The sequence below is a fragment of the Nerophis lumbriciformis genome, linkage group LG16 (genome assembly GCF_033978685.3).
Source record: "Nerophis lumbriciformis linkage group LG16, RoL_Nlum_v2.1, whole genome shotgun sequence".
Lineage (NCBI taxonomy): Eukaryota > Metazoa > Chordata > Actinopteri > Syngnathiformes > Syngnathidae > Nerophis > Nerophis lumbriciformis.
This window is the reverse complement of record NC_084563.2, coordinates 13,887,099-13,904,189: the sequence shown is the minus strand read 5'-3', so window position 1 is coordinate 13,904,189 and position 17,091 is coordinate 13,887,099. Positions and strand designations below refer to the sequence as shown.

Below are 17,091 nucleotides of genomic sequence, written 5' to 3'. Positions count from 1 at the left end.
ATCAATCACCGGCAATCAGCACACCTGAAGCTGATGATGACACCCGCCTTCATAAGCCTGCACGACCTGCTATCCCGCGTCATCTGTTCCTGTACACCTGCCTTCGTTCCCACGTTACGAGCTGCGTGTCTCGTCTCCCCGCGTTCCCTCTGCTTCCCTGGCTGCCTCTTGGATCTCCAACCTCCCGCCTGGACACGGACCTTTGACGCCTCTCCCTCCCCTCGATCTCAGGTCTGCTCACGGACCTCCAAGCCAGCCTAGCCCCTCTTGGACTTTCGCCTCTCGCTCAACGTTCCCAGTAACACTCAGCAGTTAATTCCCACACATAGTCGCACACCATACACTTTTGGATTTAGTCACACTCTGTTCCCTTCATGCATTATGTGTATATATATATATATATATATATATATATATATATATATATATATATATATATATATATATATATATATAGTGTATATATATATATATATATATATATATATATATATATTAATAAATATAGTTAATACACCGTCCCTCTTGTCTGTGCTGTCTTCTTCCCCTGTACACCCATAACAGTCTTTATATTGATAACATCACATTAAAACTACAGTTATTGAGTCATTTTGCACATTGCTGCAATTAGAATAATTTAAAAGGTTATGCTACACGCTACACTGCAAAAACTGAAATCTAAGTAAGATGAAATATCTCAAAAAAGGGTGATATTTGCTTATTTTCTGTCTGATAAGATAATTCTTCTCACTAAGCAGATTTTATGTTAGAGTGTTTTACTTGTTTTAAGGGTTTTGGTCCTAAATGATCTCAGTAAGATATTACAGCTTGTTGCTGAGATTTGATGACCTATATTGAGTAAAACATGCTTGAAACTAGAATATCAACTGATGCAAAGCTGTGTCATCAACACTCACAAGTATACAACTACTTTTTTAAAGTAATAATTTCTTATTTCAAGTATGTAAAAAAACTCATGACTTTGACACAATTGTGTCTCATATTAAAACAGATGACAGCCAATTGGACTTTGCTGTTTTATTTTTAATGAAACAATAGAAAATACGTACTCATATAATAGTGCAGTTGTTATTAGTGAGAATATACTTATTTTAAGGTATTTTTGGGTTCATTGAGGTTAGCTAATTTGACTTGTTTTGGAAAGTCTTGACAAGCCAAATTTTCTTGTTCTATAGGCAGATAATTTTGCTAAGTTCAAATAACATACCCCTAATTTTTGTATTATTTTTTCTTGTTTTTGAACACTGACTTTTTGCAGTGTAGTATTAAACAGTGACAATGTATTACGTGTAATTATAATCACAACATGTCTTCACATTTACCATATTTTGGCTTTGCGTGCAGGTACTAAAGGCTTGTTATGTGATCACAATAGCGCGTATTTGCACTACAGTAGGTTGGGTGTTGTCTGTGCAACTATTCAATGTGTGCTTCTGTCCGACTGCAACAAGGCGGGTTTGGGTATTCACACACACGGCAATGTAAAACACTTTGCTAAAATACATACTGACACAAACGCAACTAAGAAAGTTCCATATTACTTTTTGTTTGAAAGAACAACCTCAATGAACTCTAAATCTGTTTCCTTAGAAAGGAAGTGTCAGGAACAAGTTTGTCCTCTTGCGACAACGTTGTAATTGCGTAACTATTTTTTTTTTTACCCTTTACTTACGCTTCAAGAGACAAAAGATGAGTTTTGGTGGGGTTAGCTCCTCCCCAGCTCTGCTGGGTTAGACACACACACACACACACACACACACACACACACACACACACACACACACACACACACACACACACACACACACAAACATACACACACACACACTATCTCTTTCACATTCTGGTTCCAGCCCTCCCTTAAATGCAGCAGTACTTGTACTGGCTGTGTGTGCTTTGCTTGCGCCTGACACAGAGGGCGGGAGGGACGGGGAGATTTGCTGTAGCAGAAAGTGGAAAAAAAAAAAAGGTAGGGAGGGGGTTGAGGCAGACCGAGAGCGGGTAAGCGAGCGGCGGCGACGGAAGGGAAGGCAGAGAGAGGAGAGGGGGAGCACATGTGTATGCTTGTCACCGAGGGAGGCGAGGTAGCTGGCCACGGCCGCCATATGCTGACTGGATTCTTGCTCATATGTGCTGCGTGAAGACTGCATGCTGGTACTGGGGAACACGCCATGGGAAGCTCACATCTCCTCAACAAAGGCATGCCTCTAGGTAAACAGCGAGCACCCTGCTTCAATGTGTGTGTGTGTGTGTGTGTGTGTGCCAATTATTGTGAACTCCTCCCCTCCCCCTTCTCTAGTTTTCCTCCCTGTGCTTCCTTTAATTCTGCCACACTATTATTATCGTTTCATCTGCTCAGTCTCTCGCTGTCCTCACAAGAACGCTCTGCCTTTTCTTGAGCTGGTGCGCGTGCATGTGTTGCGACGAGGCAAACCTCTGCTGAGTCACTAGAGAAAAGCGCTATATAAACATAATTCACTTCACACTTCACCGCTGTTAAAGGCCGCTTGAACAGCTCGTTGGTGGCGACAGAAAACGAGCTGTCTCCTTTGAAGGCCGTTGAGGACATGACACATATTTTCCTTTCATTGTGCTTTTTTTCATGCCGAGCCTTGAATAGGGCTTGCACAATACGAACACGCTCAAGTGCAGGACGTGCACACACACAGGTGCTACTATGGCTTGAAAAGACTGTTCTAGAAAAGAGGATGGAAGGGCTGGTAATAGGGGTGTAGGGACTTGGAGGAGGGCACCAGGATAAACCCTTCTTCCTGAGACCGATGGTGGAGATTGGCATCTGTGATGTCATCAACAGGCTGCGGGCGATGTTGAGGCTAAAAGTCGAGGCTCTGATCTTACTCCCTCTTTTTGTTAGCACTGCGTTCTTCTGCAACACCATGGGGTCTGAGTCCCACAGCCCTAGAGTCCAAGGTCACAGGAAGTAACATCCATCACTTACGGCTCAGAGAGAATCAACACCACCAATCTATATACACGCCATTGATCTGCGTTCCACAGAACTTGAAGCTTGTTCAACCTTTAGATGGTCTTTTCTGATCCGATCGTTAATTCTGACTTGAAGTCCAATGAGAAGCTTATAAAAGTCCCACACTGCAAAAAGTCAGTGTTCAAAAACAAGAAAAAATAATACAAAAATGAGGGGTATTTTATTTGAACTAAGCAAAATTATCTGCCAGTAGAACAAGAAAATTCGGCTTGTCAAGACTTTTCAAAACAAGAAAAATTAGCTAACCTCAATGAACCCAAAAATACCTTAATATAAGTATATTCTCACTAATAACAAGTGCACTTTTCTTGGTAGAAAAAAAAAAAGGAGACCCTTTTGCTCAACATGTTGAAAAATATTCTTAAATTAAGTAAACGCTAGTGCCATTATCTTGACATAATGATATGCGCTTGGCATCATGATTTATTTTTTCATGCTTGAAGTAAGAAATTATTACTTTAAAAAAGTGGTTTTATACTTGTGAGTGTTGATGACACAGCTTTGCAACAGTTGATATTCTAGTTTCAAGCATGTTTTACTCAATATAGGTCATAAAATCTCAGCAACAAGCTGTAATATCTTACTGAGATCATTTAGGACCAAAACCCTTAAAACAAGTAAAACACTCTAACATAAAATCTGCTTAGTGAGAATAATTATCTTATCAGACAGAAAATAAGCAAATATCATCCTTATTTGAGATATTTAATCTTACTTAGATTTCAGTTTTTGCAGTACACTGAATGACGAATAATACAGGACATTGCTTCACTGGTTCAAAACAGTTGCCAGTTTTAGTTGTTACTTGATAGTAGGGCTGTCTTAGCATTTTCCTAGTTCTGATTCATTAGATTTTGCTTCCACAATGGGAAATTTTTTTATTTTGTATACTAGCATGTATGCTACATGTAGGCTAGCAAGAACACAGCTAATAGGGATCCCCACAAATGCACTGCAAAAACTGAAATTTAAGTAAGATTAAATATCTCAAATAAAGATGATATTTGCTTATTTTCTGTCTGATAAGATCATTCTTCTCACTAAGCAGCTTTTATGTTAGAGTCTTTTACTTGTTTTAATGGTTTTGGTCCTAAATAATCTCAGTAAGATATTACAACTTGTTGCTGAGATTTTATGACCTATATAGAGTAAAACATGCTTGAAACTAGAATATCAACTGTTGCAAAGCTGTGTCATCAACACTCACAATTATAAAACTACTTTTTTAAAGTAATAATTTCTTATTTCAAGCATGAGAAAAAAAATCATGACTTTGACACTATTGTGTCTCATATAAAAACAGATGACCGCCAAATGGACTTTGCCGTTTTATTTTCAATGAAACAATAGAAAATACGTATTCGTATAGTAGTACAGTTGTTATTAGTGAGAATATACTTATTTTAAGGTATTTTTGGGTTTATTGAGGTTAGCTAATTATACTTGTTTTGGAAAGTCTTGACAAGCCAAATTTTCTTGTTCTAAGGGAAAGATAATTTTGTATAATTCATATAAAATACCCCAAATTTTTTTCTTTTTTTTCCTTATTTTTGAACACTGACTTTTTGCAGTGTGAACAGATCTCATTTGCGACTTTTTTCACCTCAAAGGCTTCTTTCTGCTCCTTTTCATTCATCATTCATGTTTTACTTTAATGTTATGTTAATGGATTTATTTGTATTTCATTCCTTGGATTTTTTATGAATGAAATAAATAAATGAACTGAACTGAAAAGGCTAAAACGCAGATAATGTGGCGCAGTGGAAGAGTGGCCGTGCGCGACCCGAGGGTCCCTGGTTCAATCCCCACCTAGTACCAACCTCGTCATGTCCGTTGTGTCCTGAGCAAGACACTTCACCCTTGCTCCTGATGGGTGCTGGTTAGCGCCTTGCATGGCAGCTCCCTCCATCAGTGTGTGAATGTGTGTGTGAATGGGTAAATGTGGAAGTAGTGTCAAAGCGCTTTGAGTACCTTGAAGATAGAAAAGCGCTATACAAGTACAACCCATTTATTTATTATAACCAACAGCAGAGATTGGATGAGGTCCTCAGATCGGCCCCGCATGGGTTGGCCTCAGCTCTGTTGGAGCGTCGAATGAAACAATTAAACTTAACTATATAGAGCAGGGCTATTAAACTGGCGGCCCTCGGGCCAAATTCCACCCAATAGTGACACCAGACAGGCCCCCGAGTTCAGCTCAAAATGTGGGAGAGACTTTTTTTGTGGTAAATTCCTAAAAACACGAGCGCTTCTGTGGTAACTCGGATAAAAAATAAAAGAGATAGCCCAAAAACAAATGTCTACAGAGGGTGGTGGTTCTCATAATAGTGATGGGAGAAGTCCGACCGCCAGGTCCCTAGCTTTCTGAAACTTGCTCCTAGAACAATTTAGTTGAATAGCCCTGATCTAGAGGAAGTAAATGTCGACACAAGGTTCTTGTAGGCACTAAACCTGCGGAATGATCATTACTGTTGTTCGAGGAGAGCATTGAATAACCCGTCCTGGTCGAAACAACCTTGGTGACCCGCGTCGGATCCAATTTTCAGTGAGTCTCACCAGGGCCAATGGCAGGCTTCGGCTTGCCTGAGGTGCATGGTGGCTGGGCGTGCTACGAGTTTGGCGGGAAGCATTATCCCAACACAGCTGCTGTACTCGATAACTTCCTGGGGTACTCAATTCCACACCCACGGAGAGAGGAGGGGGGTTTAATGTCTGACAACTCGACAGGGAGGTTGATAGTCAGATTAGACTCCCCCAAATAGAAATGTCGAATGGACACGTATTCTAAGACACCCCTACTTGATGCTATCAGCGGCGCGCATCTAACAACAAAAGGTTAGGTTGTGCGACGACACACTCTGTTTGTGTGGTTCGTTTGATTAAGTGCTATTATTCAAACCTTTGTGCGCACCTTGCAAACGGAGAAAAAACACTCTTGAAGCGATCTGGATCCACTTCCAAGTGAACTATGGAGTAGTTTGGGTCAGAACGCTTCACAGACCAGTGTCACAGCCAAAAGCACAGGAAACTCACAAAACTAGAACAATTACTTTTGGTGCAGTGCACCTCATCTCGACAGAGGAACTGGAAGCTGCAAGTCAAAAGTCCACGTAGTTTCATACAGCACATCTTAGTGAAAGAGTCTAAACAAACTTATAGTGACATTCTAGTGTCATTTGTTTCTTTTTAAATTAATTTACTTACATGTTCCATCGTCCTAAAAACAACGTTTGGTTCAGTGTACAGCTCCCTATTCTCTCAGACACATGACTTTTCCATTGTTTACAGTCCGTAAAATTCAGTGTACAGCTCCCTATTCTCTCAGACACATGACTTTTCCATTGTTTACAGTCCGTAAAATTCATAAAGAAATGGGCCGTAGATCATTAAAGTTTAAAGCCCCATCTGATTGGAATAATCTTCCTGTGTACTTCTTTTTTTTATTTTTAAATCAAATTTATTTTCACACTTGTAAACAAGTTTCTATTGTTTCTGATGTTGAAGTTGTATTCTGTTATTGCTGCACTGCAAAAACTGAAATCTAAGTAAGATTAAATATCTCAAATAAGGGTGATATTTGCTTATTTTCTGTCTGATAAGATAATTCTTCTCACTAAGCAGATTTTATGTTGGAGTGTTTTACTTTTAAGTGTTTTGGTCCTAAATGATCTCAGTAAGATATTGCAGCTTGTTGCTGAGATTTTATGACCTACTGTATATTGAGTAAAACATGCTTGAAACTAGAATATCAACTGTTGCAAAGCTGTGTTATCAACACTCACAAGTATAAAACTGCTTTTTCAAAGTAAGAATTTCTTATTTCAAGCATGAAATAAAAAATCATGATTTTGACACAATTGTGTCTCATAATTAAAACAGATGACAGCCAAATGGACTTTGCCGTTTCATTTTCAATTAAACAATAGAACATACGTACTCATATAGTAGTATAGTTGGCACAGTACAGTAAACGGACAGTTAATATTTAAACATTTAACATGTGACATTTCAAACAATTTTGAACAGAAATAGTTCATGCACATTCAGATACATTTTTCAAAATTACAATAAAAAAATTTTGGCCGGGGCCCGGGCTGTAAATATATATATATATTCCTTGCGCACTAATTGACTGAAAGAGCACGCACTTGGCGCGATGTCATTTTATCAATGGGAAAATGCAAGAAATGTAATGCCGAGCGCATATCATTATGTCAAGATAATGGCACAAGCATTTACTTAATTTAAGAATATTTTTCAACGTATTGAGAAAAAAGGTCTCAGATTTGTTTTTTCTATCAAGAAAAGTGCACTTGTTATTAGTGAGAAAATACCTATTTTAAGGTATTTTGGGGGGCGGGGGGGAAAGAGACCTTTTTGCTCAATATGTTGAACAATATTCTTAAATTAAGTAAATGTTAGTGCCATTATCTTGATTTAATATGCGCTCGGCATCATGATTTTTTTTTTCATGCTTGAAGTAACAAATTATTACTTTAAAAAAGTAGTTTTATACTTGTGAGTGTTAATGACACAGCTTTGCAACACTTGATATTCTAGTTTCAAGCATGTTTTACTCAATATAGGTCATAAAATCTCAGCTACAAGCTGTAATATCTTACTGAGATCATTTAGGACCAAAACCCTTAAAACAAGTAAAACACTCTAACATAAAATCTGCTTAGTGAGAAGAATTATCTTATCAGACAGAAAATAAGCAAACATCACCCTTATTTGAGATACTTAATCTTACTTAGATTTCAGTTTTTGCAGTGTACCTTGCTATGTTTCTGCGGTTAAAGACTTGTGTGTCCGTATTCAGATATGTGTATGTATGTGGCTGTCTTTTTACACATGACTTTTGCGACACTCCTGCCGTGTGTATGTGTCAGGGATTCGAAGTTGTAAAAAGAGTTGTCTCTGTAACTTCACCTTGTCTTTCCCTATACTCACCACTAATCGGCGCCTTGCACCCACTCACACTCGTATTGGCGATGAAGTAAGAACAATTTTAATGGCCCTTCCATCACTTTATGTAAATAAAAGTTCATGTTTTAGCAGTAATTGTCAGAAGTATGTTGAACTCAACTAAGTTATCAGTAATGTTATGACATACAAGGTCCAAAAGTATCGTGTTTTCTCCATCCGGGGGGGGGGGGGGGGGGGGACTTCCACCGATAGGGTGACTGTGAGACCCATAACATCCTGATCAGATGCCCCCAACTACTGATAAAACATGAACTTTTATTTACATAAAGTGATGGAAAGTCCATTATATGTTGTTCTTGGCTTCAACACCAACACAAGTGTGAGTGAGTGCAAGGTGCCAATTAGTGGTGAGTATAAGGCAGGGGTCAGCAACCTACGGATCTCTTTAGTGCCCTGGAGCATTTTTTAAAAAAGGATTGAAAATGGAAAAAGATGGGTGAAAAATGTTTTTTTGTTTTAGTATGTTTTTTGTTTGAGAACAAATATGACACAAACCTTCCCGATTGTGAGAAAGCCCATTGTTTAATATGTTTGTGTGTATGCTTCACTGATGAGACTATTTGGTGAACATCATTTTGTCTTACTAATTTCGGCGGTTCTTGAACTCACCATAGTGTGGACTGTGACGCAACAGTTTGTTTACATGTAAAATCTTCCATTCTTTCTCTGTCTCATTTTGTCCACCAAACGTTTCATGCTGTGCGTGAATCCACAAAGATGAGCTTTGTTCATGTTATTGACTTGTGTGGAGTGCTAATCAGGCATATTTGGTCAGTGCATAACTGCAAGCTAATCAATGCTAACATGCTATTTAGTCTAGCTGTATGTACATATTGCATCATTATGCCTCATGTGTAGGTATATTTGAGCTCATTTAATATCCTTTGCTTTTATCCTCTTTGTATATAATTTAGTGTTGCATGTCTCATGACACATTATCTGTGTGTAATATTGGCTGCATTTCAGATAGTTGTTTGCGTGCCATGCAGTTCCAGACCACAGCAAACATTACGTAGCTTGCAAAGATTGTAATAAATCTATTAAAAGAAGACAGCCTGCAGTTTCTTTTAACTTGGGCACACACATGTATACCTTTGGCCATTAAAAGCCAGTAATTTCCAGGAGTTATCTCGCCTTCTGAGTAGCCTCTGATGTACTAATGGTTTCTTTAATGTTGTAAAATGTGTAGAATAAATATTACATTTCAACATTTCTGTCAAAGAAGATTTGCTTCAGCCTGCGACACATAGTCATTTTGATAGTAGGCTATTATAGCTAATATAGTCACTTACGTCATGTGCTGTCTTCATTATAAGATTATATACGGCTTTTCATTTTTTGCGGCTCAAGACAGTTTTGTTTTTTGGTCCAATATGGCTCTTTCAACGTTTTGGGTTGCCGAACCCTGGTATAAGGAAAGGCAAGGCAAGGTGAAATTGCAGACCAAACTCTTTTTTTAAACTTTGAATTACTGAACGGACACACAACATTTACACGGCAGGAATGTCGCAAAAGTCACGTGTAATAAGACAGCCAATCATGGTTCCTGCTTCACACGAATCTGAATACGGACACACAACTCTTTAACAACAGAAACGTAGCAAAAGTCATGAATAAAAAAAACGGCCAATCAAAAAATACAGACTGACAGATCTTTCTTTTACCCACAGAAAAATCATAATACAGATTGACAACTTAAAACACACATACGTGGCTGTGATTACACACACATTTAATAATAATAATAATAATACCTGGGATTTATACAGCGCATTTCTAAGTACCCAAAGTCGCTTTACATGTAGAACCCATCATTCATTCACACCTGGTGGTGGTAAGCTACTTTCATAGCCACAGCTGCCCTGGGGTAGACTGACGGAATTTAGATACAGATGCACACATTAGTTCACAGTCACGTGAATTGGATTAGCACAGATTGAGATACGCATTTGCAAATAATTTTGCTACAATAATACTGTGGTAGAGAAGTATATTTTTGTGTTTGTTGTGTTTTATCATATTGTATGTTTCATGTTTTCTGTATTTGTGTAGGCACCCTCTTGAAAATGAATTGAATTAAAGAATCAACATCTTGTGAAATTACTACCAGATTACACGTGGCTCTCACTCGATCTTGTAAGGATAATCTAAATTGAGTACACGGAGGACTTCAAATTATATGATGCCGTGTTTATTTTTTCAAATCCTGAGTCAGAATCCCTCAGTGACTATATCTTGCTGACCTTTTGCTAATTAGCAGTCATGGGTTATGGAACTTGGAGAAAAACATATGTCTCCTCTCCAGTGGTATTCATTGAGCTAATCTGTAAGCACCGCTGTGAAAACAACAGTACGTCTGCAGCAGATGTGATTACTGATTTATCATCATGTTGAATTGGTGTGACATTATAAGTTGCAGCCAATCCTGCAGCATAACAAAACTAATATCAAGTTATTGCGGCTGTGACAACATCCACTTTTCTGGGAAGACTTTCTACTATTTGTTGAAATGTCTGTGGGCATTTTTCGTCAGTTTGTGAAATCAGAGGTCACCAAAGTTGGACCTGTCTACATCGTAAAAATACATGTCCAAAAATGTCATGTTAAGATGAAAAAATATGACTCAAGGCATGCTTAATCGTTGAGTCCGGTTTGCCTTAACCATTGAGCCTAGCCCCAGGCCAATTGTTGGGCCGCGAGCGCCCCCTGGAGGATCGCCCAAAAATATATATTTCTCAGCTGTGGTCAGTATGGGCCGCAGCAGCTGTAATACACTTTTCCACTACTTGTGGCAGTGATGACAATATCAAACAATCAGAAGAGGTCTGGCGCTAAAATCACAGAATAGTTTCTTAAGCGCAACAAATATGACCAAAGTGGTGAAGCCTGTTTTTTTTTATTTTAATTTCTTTTAATCAACTTGCACTTTAATTTTATTGACAGTTTAGTTAAGTAACATATACTAATATTTATTAAAACATTTGTTAAAATGTATTTATTTTAGCACAACATAATTGTATGTACATTTATTTCATTCAAGAGCCCCTTCTTTTGCAGTTAATTTGATTTGTATTTATTTTGTAATCAGTCTTAATAATAATCTTTGTGATTAACACATGCTTTCATATCATTTGGCAAGGTTTATCCTGTAAAATTCTAAGTACCGGTAAGTTAGATATATTTATTAAATACCATTAAAATTCAAGAGTAAGCTTAGACATGCACCTGGGGATAGGTTGATTGGCAACACTAAATTGGCCCTAGTGTGGGAATGTGAGTGTGAATGTTGTCTGTCTATCTGTGTTGGCCCTGCGATGAGGTGGCGACTTGTCCAGGGTGTACCACGCCTTCCGCCCGATTGTAGCTGAGATAGGCTCCAGCGCCCCCCGCGACCCCAAAAGGGAATAAGCGGTAGAAAATGGATGGATGGATGGATTTGAGTGGGCCTCAAGCTCTATTGTGAAAAAGTTGGGCCCCGAAGGCAAAAAGGTTAAGAACCCCTGATCTTGTCTACACCAATTAGCATGATTAATTGATTAAGAGCTGTTACCTGAGACTTTTGTCCATATTGTGTGGATGCAACAAACAGAAGAGTAGAAATAATCACAATGTATCCAACTGGACATCTAGACTTTCAAAATTCTGATCCACACGTTGATAAATATACAATATAAGAGTAATGGTCGACCTAAAATGGACAACATTTGATAGCATCACCCAAATAGACTCGGCTGCCTAGTCTGTGATGCCTAGTAGTTCACTTTTATACATAGTGGAGTTTAAACACTTAGAAGAATTACAATTAATTTGATTTTACACAGATTTCCAAGTATTTCTTTGTCAAACCAGTCAAGTTCCAGGAGGCAAGATTTCCTAGTCCATCACTGATTTTGAGTCGCTCCTGCTCTCTGGAGGACTACTGAATGACAGCTGGATGCCGACAAGGCCCTCCAACTACTCTGTCTACCAGCAGATGTTTTTTCCCACCATCTCTTAATTTCACTCACAGCAGGTTAGAGAGTTAATTTGCTCTGATTGCACATTTGCAAGTGACACAATTTCTATACGGTCAGGTGTAAAGTGCAGTCATTGCCATGGAGAGCGTCAGTAGTTTACAGTTGTGTTTTTTTTCTGGAAAACAGCTCAACTATTATTACATGTTGTCCATGTCGCAAATGGCTGTAACTGCATTATCACTTTACCAGTTTGCCGACGCAGTCACGTCAGTAGGAAAAAGAAAAGCTCTGGATGGATGGATGAGATTAGAGCTGTGGCCCCACATCTAGAAGCGTTTTTTTAAAGCTCTCATCAGCCTGAGGCAAACCAAAGAGAGACAGTTGGTGCTAGTTCTCGTGTATATTACAATAGGGCGGAGCGAGAAGAGATGGAAGAGCGTTGAGATGGGTAAAAGTGAAAGGAATAAGAAAATAATCTAATACAATACAGCAGTGTTTATCTGTTTAATTAGACAGAAAGCGAATGTAGGTTGCATTAATGATAATGATGGATCTTTATTGTCATTGCACAAGTACAACGAAATTTTGCGTAATTAGTATGGTGTCTATACAGAGAGGATAGTGTTTTTTTTTGTTTTTTTTAGTGCACTCAGCTGTTAGTGGTGCTGGTCGTCCCAGGGTCACGCTTGCTGCTGGAATGACAGCTATTTCCTCTCTCACGCTAACCAAATGGAGCCTTACAACAGCTTGGAATCTTTTTTTTCTTCTCACAAAACATCACACTGAACACGGTGCCCTTTTATCTTGCATGTCAGCCCTCGTTTTCCCTCAAGTATCTTTGCCTAAAACCTGCAGTCCAAATAAGTTTTATCCTCAGACAATTTGCTGCTCAGGATTAAAACGGAGTCTGGGATGGATCAGTCAACACTCAAGTACATTCTCCTCATGCTGAATGTGCGGTTCTTAGCCATGCTCCATTGGTTCTGTATTGACGTGTAAATGCAGTGGCCTCCAGGAAAAACCTATTACAGAAAGCTAATGCTTTACCAGGATGCATAAGAGACTGCGGACACGGAGAAAAAAAAATCATCTTAATTACCTTTTTGCACCATGGAGCGGCTTCTTTGGATCATGTCTCATACCAGAATCTGATGTTGCTGATGAGAACTTCACCCAGGGTGAGATTGCGCTTCACTATGAGCAAGGCAGTCCTTTAAGTAAGTCAGACACAACTTGACAATATAAGTAAAATCCCAAATACTGTACAGTGCTGGATTACAAATACATGCCATCATCATTACCATGACTTCTCCTGCTTGTAACCTGGCAAACTATATCAACAGCAATAACTATAGAGGATATCAATGGTTAGTTTAGATAAGTATACGATCTCTAGAGTTTATATTACATGTTAGTCCATTTTCACTTGACAGGAAAAAAACAGATGTATTACACATCAGTTTCCTCCCACTAATGCATAATAACACTACAGTTAAATATCAATTATCAACTCAAATAATCTTAGTGCAACAGGAAGAGGAGTTTTAGGCATACTCCACCACAAGTGTGAAAAGAGGCACAATTTCCCTAAAATGCCCAAATTACAACAAGACTGGTACTTTTAAATATTTGGTACTAAGGACATTAGAGCGATGTCAGAATTGAGATTTATGCAATCCAATCCAATCCACTTTATTTATATAGCACATTTAAACAACAAAATGTTTCCAAAGTGCTGCACAACAATATTAAACACAATTAAAAACAATATATTATTAAAATATAAAAAAATAAAAAAAATGCTTTAACAATTTGTCTACTTTGTTGACATGTGCGCTCATACAACAGGACAATTTATTGACTCCACGGGAAGGACATTTGAGAGGATAAAGGAATATTTCCAGTGGAAACGCAGAGGCAGTTGATTACTGGGGTCACCTGTATACTAATCACAGAAGCAAAACCTTTAGAAAATAGTTATGGGGAAAGTCAGCAGTATCTCAATCTCCATCTTTCTCCCCTTCCGATTGCCAAGTCATGGTCTCTCACTGTGGTCTTAACGTTTCAAATAACTAATGAGGTCCGCTGGTACAACAATGAGATGACGAAGTAAGGGTAAATTACTACACAAGTTAGCTCAAGCAGGAAGCCACTGCTCCCCTGTGGCAACGGTAATTATCTTTCTTCCGCTGGTTCATCTACGGAAACTTTGTTACAACTTTTAATTCCTTGCAATAGTAAGCTCTGATTGTCTTCTTGGCGCCAGAGTTGATCTGGCTAAGTAAGAGAAAATGACTAAATTTGATTCCGACTGATGATCACCGCTCTCGTCAAAGATGAAGAGGGGACCACTGTTATCATCGATAAATGTTGAGGTCGGATATCACCAATGAGTGCTTTAAAAATTTAGGGGACATCTACAACACCAGTTCCCAAGTTCAGTTCAGTCGGAATGAACTATCAACCTCGCAATACAGTAGAATCATCAGACATTGAACCCCTCTCGGTGGAAGGGAGGCAAGCTGAGTACCCCGAAGCCCTCGGCGTACAGCAGGTGTGTTGAGAGGATGTTCCGAGATGGGACACGCGGGGCCCAACTAAACGCACCGCTGCCAGACCGAAGCTTCCTGTCGGGCATGAAGCCCAGCGTGCCAACAGTTAGTGTGGAGCTTCAACCTGTTAGCTCAAGCAGGAAGCCTCACTCAATGCTACCCTGGGGCAACGGTAATTATCTTTCTTCTGCTGGTTCATCTACGGAAACTGTGTTACAACTTTTAATTCCTTGCGATAGTAAGCTCTGATTTTCTTCTCGGCGCCAGAGTTGATCTGGCGAAGTAAGAGAAAATGACTGAATTTGATTCCGACTGATGATCACCGCTCTCGTCAAAGATGAAGAGGGGACCACCGTTATCTTTGTTAAATGTTGAAGTCTGATATCACCAATGAGTGCTTTAAAAATTTAGGGGACATTTACAACACCAGTTCCCAAGTTCAGTTCAGTCGGATTGAACTATAAACCTCGCAATAGAATCATCAGACATTGAACCCCTCTCGGTGGAAGGGAGGCAAGATGAGTACCCGAAGCCCTCGGCGTACAGCAGGTGTGTTGAGAGGATGTTCCGAGATGGGGCACGCGGGGCCCAACTAAACGCACCGCTGGCAGACCGAAGCTTCCTGTCGGGCATGAAGCCCAGTGTACCACCAGCTAGTGTGGAGCTTCAACCTGTTAGCTCAGGCAAGAAACCTCACTCAATGCTACCCTCTGGTAATTATTCTTCCATTATGATCTTTCCGCTCGTTCACCGACGGAAACTTTGTTACAGTTTTTAATACCTCTAGATAGTCAGGTTTGATCATCTTCTTCGGCGACAGAGCTGATCTGAGGACCGCACTAAATTATACAATCTCTGCCTTATTTATTTTTTTTATATTAGTATTTAAGCATTTTTGAGTGGAAAATATTGGATATGAGATTGTTTATTTGGGCGGATCACCATTAGCAGTGCTCTTGCTAGCATACATCGTATAGCATATATGCTATCATATAAAGAATGTTTTGATGATTGATCATCGACAATAGGTCAACTCTGACGAATCGGATTAAACTATAAAAATCCTTTGTCAAAGATAACCCTAGTTATAGGACTATGGAGGATTCTAGCGTGCCTTTAAAAATAACTAACCTGAACCTGTTCTTATTTAAATGTTTACAGGCATCAGGCCACCGATCATGAACGGGCCCATGCACCCCCGCCCCCTGGTGGCTTTGCTGGATGGGCGCGACTGCACCATAGAGATGCCCGTTCTGAAAGATGTCGCGACCGTTGCTTTCTGCGATGCTCAATCCACACAGGAAATCCATGAGAAGGTCAGTCATTTGAGAAGAAACTGTCAGACAATCATCGTCCCCTCAACTGAGTTTGTATTGCACTTGGTCTGATGGTTTCACCACATTAAAACACTTTTTTGAAGGTTAAAGCAAAGGGAAAATAGGACACCGAGGTCAAGTTTTTTTAAAGTGACAAGAAGATGATATAACTGACTGCAAATGTACTTTGTGTAGCACATTCTGTGCACTGTACAACATCCTGTGGTAGATAATTGTCTTAATATACGATCTTTGGTCAAGCACAGCCCGCTGCTACTCCAACAACATAACGCAATGAAGACCATTTTTACTTGAAATATTATCATATAAGAAATGTGCTGTCAACATACGACTAACATTAAAAAGTGGACTGTTACAAAATCATGATGATTGTCAAATATGTTAAATAATATTGCATGTGATAGTTCTACCTTAATGGAAGCTTTTATTATTTATATGGCGCTGAAATACCCATAAATTTCAGCCTTTTAAAGCTTCTCTTGGACAACCAATTTTTGACCTCTGTATTTGTCAAATCCTAGTTACGGCCTGAGTCGTGGTTAGGGCCTTGCCATCAATGTGTGAATGTGTGTGTGAATGGGTGAATGTGGATACAGTAGCAAAGCGCTCTGAAGCGCTATACAAGTATAACCCATTTACCATTTAATTGTCAAAAAGTGAAATATTACTCAGCTTCTTAATGCATACAAATGAAGGACAAGTTAATGGTTATACAAAACAAGAAGGACAAGACTATTAACGCAAAGTATTCCTACATTGTGGGTCAGGCTCCCTAGGTCCTGCATAGCCACCATGACTACAGTACATGTTGTAAATGAGCTTGTATGTCTGGCAGGGTTAGGTCTCGTTCTGGATTGCTGCCAGGTGCGCTATCTCTGTGAACACGTTCAGTAGGCCACAACATGGCACAAACAGATGGCACTCTCATTGAGAAGCATTTCTCTCCGAGAAGCCAATGCCACCTCATAGTGTAATTAAAAGTGTATGTAAACTGTACAGTAATTGACGCGCAAGGCATTGTCATTCTGGCAACCTTATAGAGCAACAACAGGTGACTGCCAGCCCATTGACTGACGAGGACCCACACAATTTCATACATTTTTATTTTACAGTATAACATCCTCTGCAGTGGACATTTTTCTTTTGGTGTATTTCTTTTGTAAGAGTTACAAATTTCAAGAAAAAAGTCCTGTAATGCAAAACATAAATGTCGACTGCAGAAGACACCA

At 39.2% G+C, this 17,091-nt stretch overlaps 2 protein-coding genes across 2 annotated transcripts in view; one reads left to right on the top strand and one right to left on the bottom strand.

The window, feature by feature from the left end:
- The window catches only part of maea (macrophage erythroblast attacher, E3 ubiquitin ligase), a 117,403-nt gene that overhangs the window by 35,085 nt on the left and 65,227 nt on the right, over nt 1-17,091 (bottom strand). The window lies entirely within an intron of this gene.
- Nucleotides 1,922-17,091, top strand: part of LOC133617005 (C-terminal-binding protein 1) — a 23,414-nt gene continuing 8,244 nt past the window's right edge. Inside the window, exons 1-2 of the mRNA XM_061976646.2 lie at nt 1,922-2,232; nt 15,687-15,841. Coding sequence (XP_061832630.1) covers nt 2,193-2,232; nt 15,687-15,841 — 195 coding nt within the window. The 5' untranslated portion in view covers nt 1,922-2,192. The remainder of the gene's footprint in view (nt 2,233-15,686; nt 15,842-17,091) is intronic.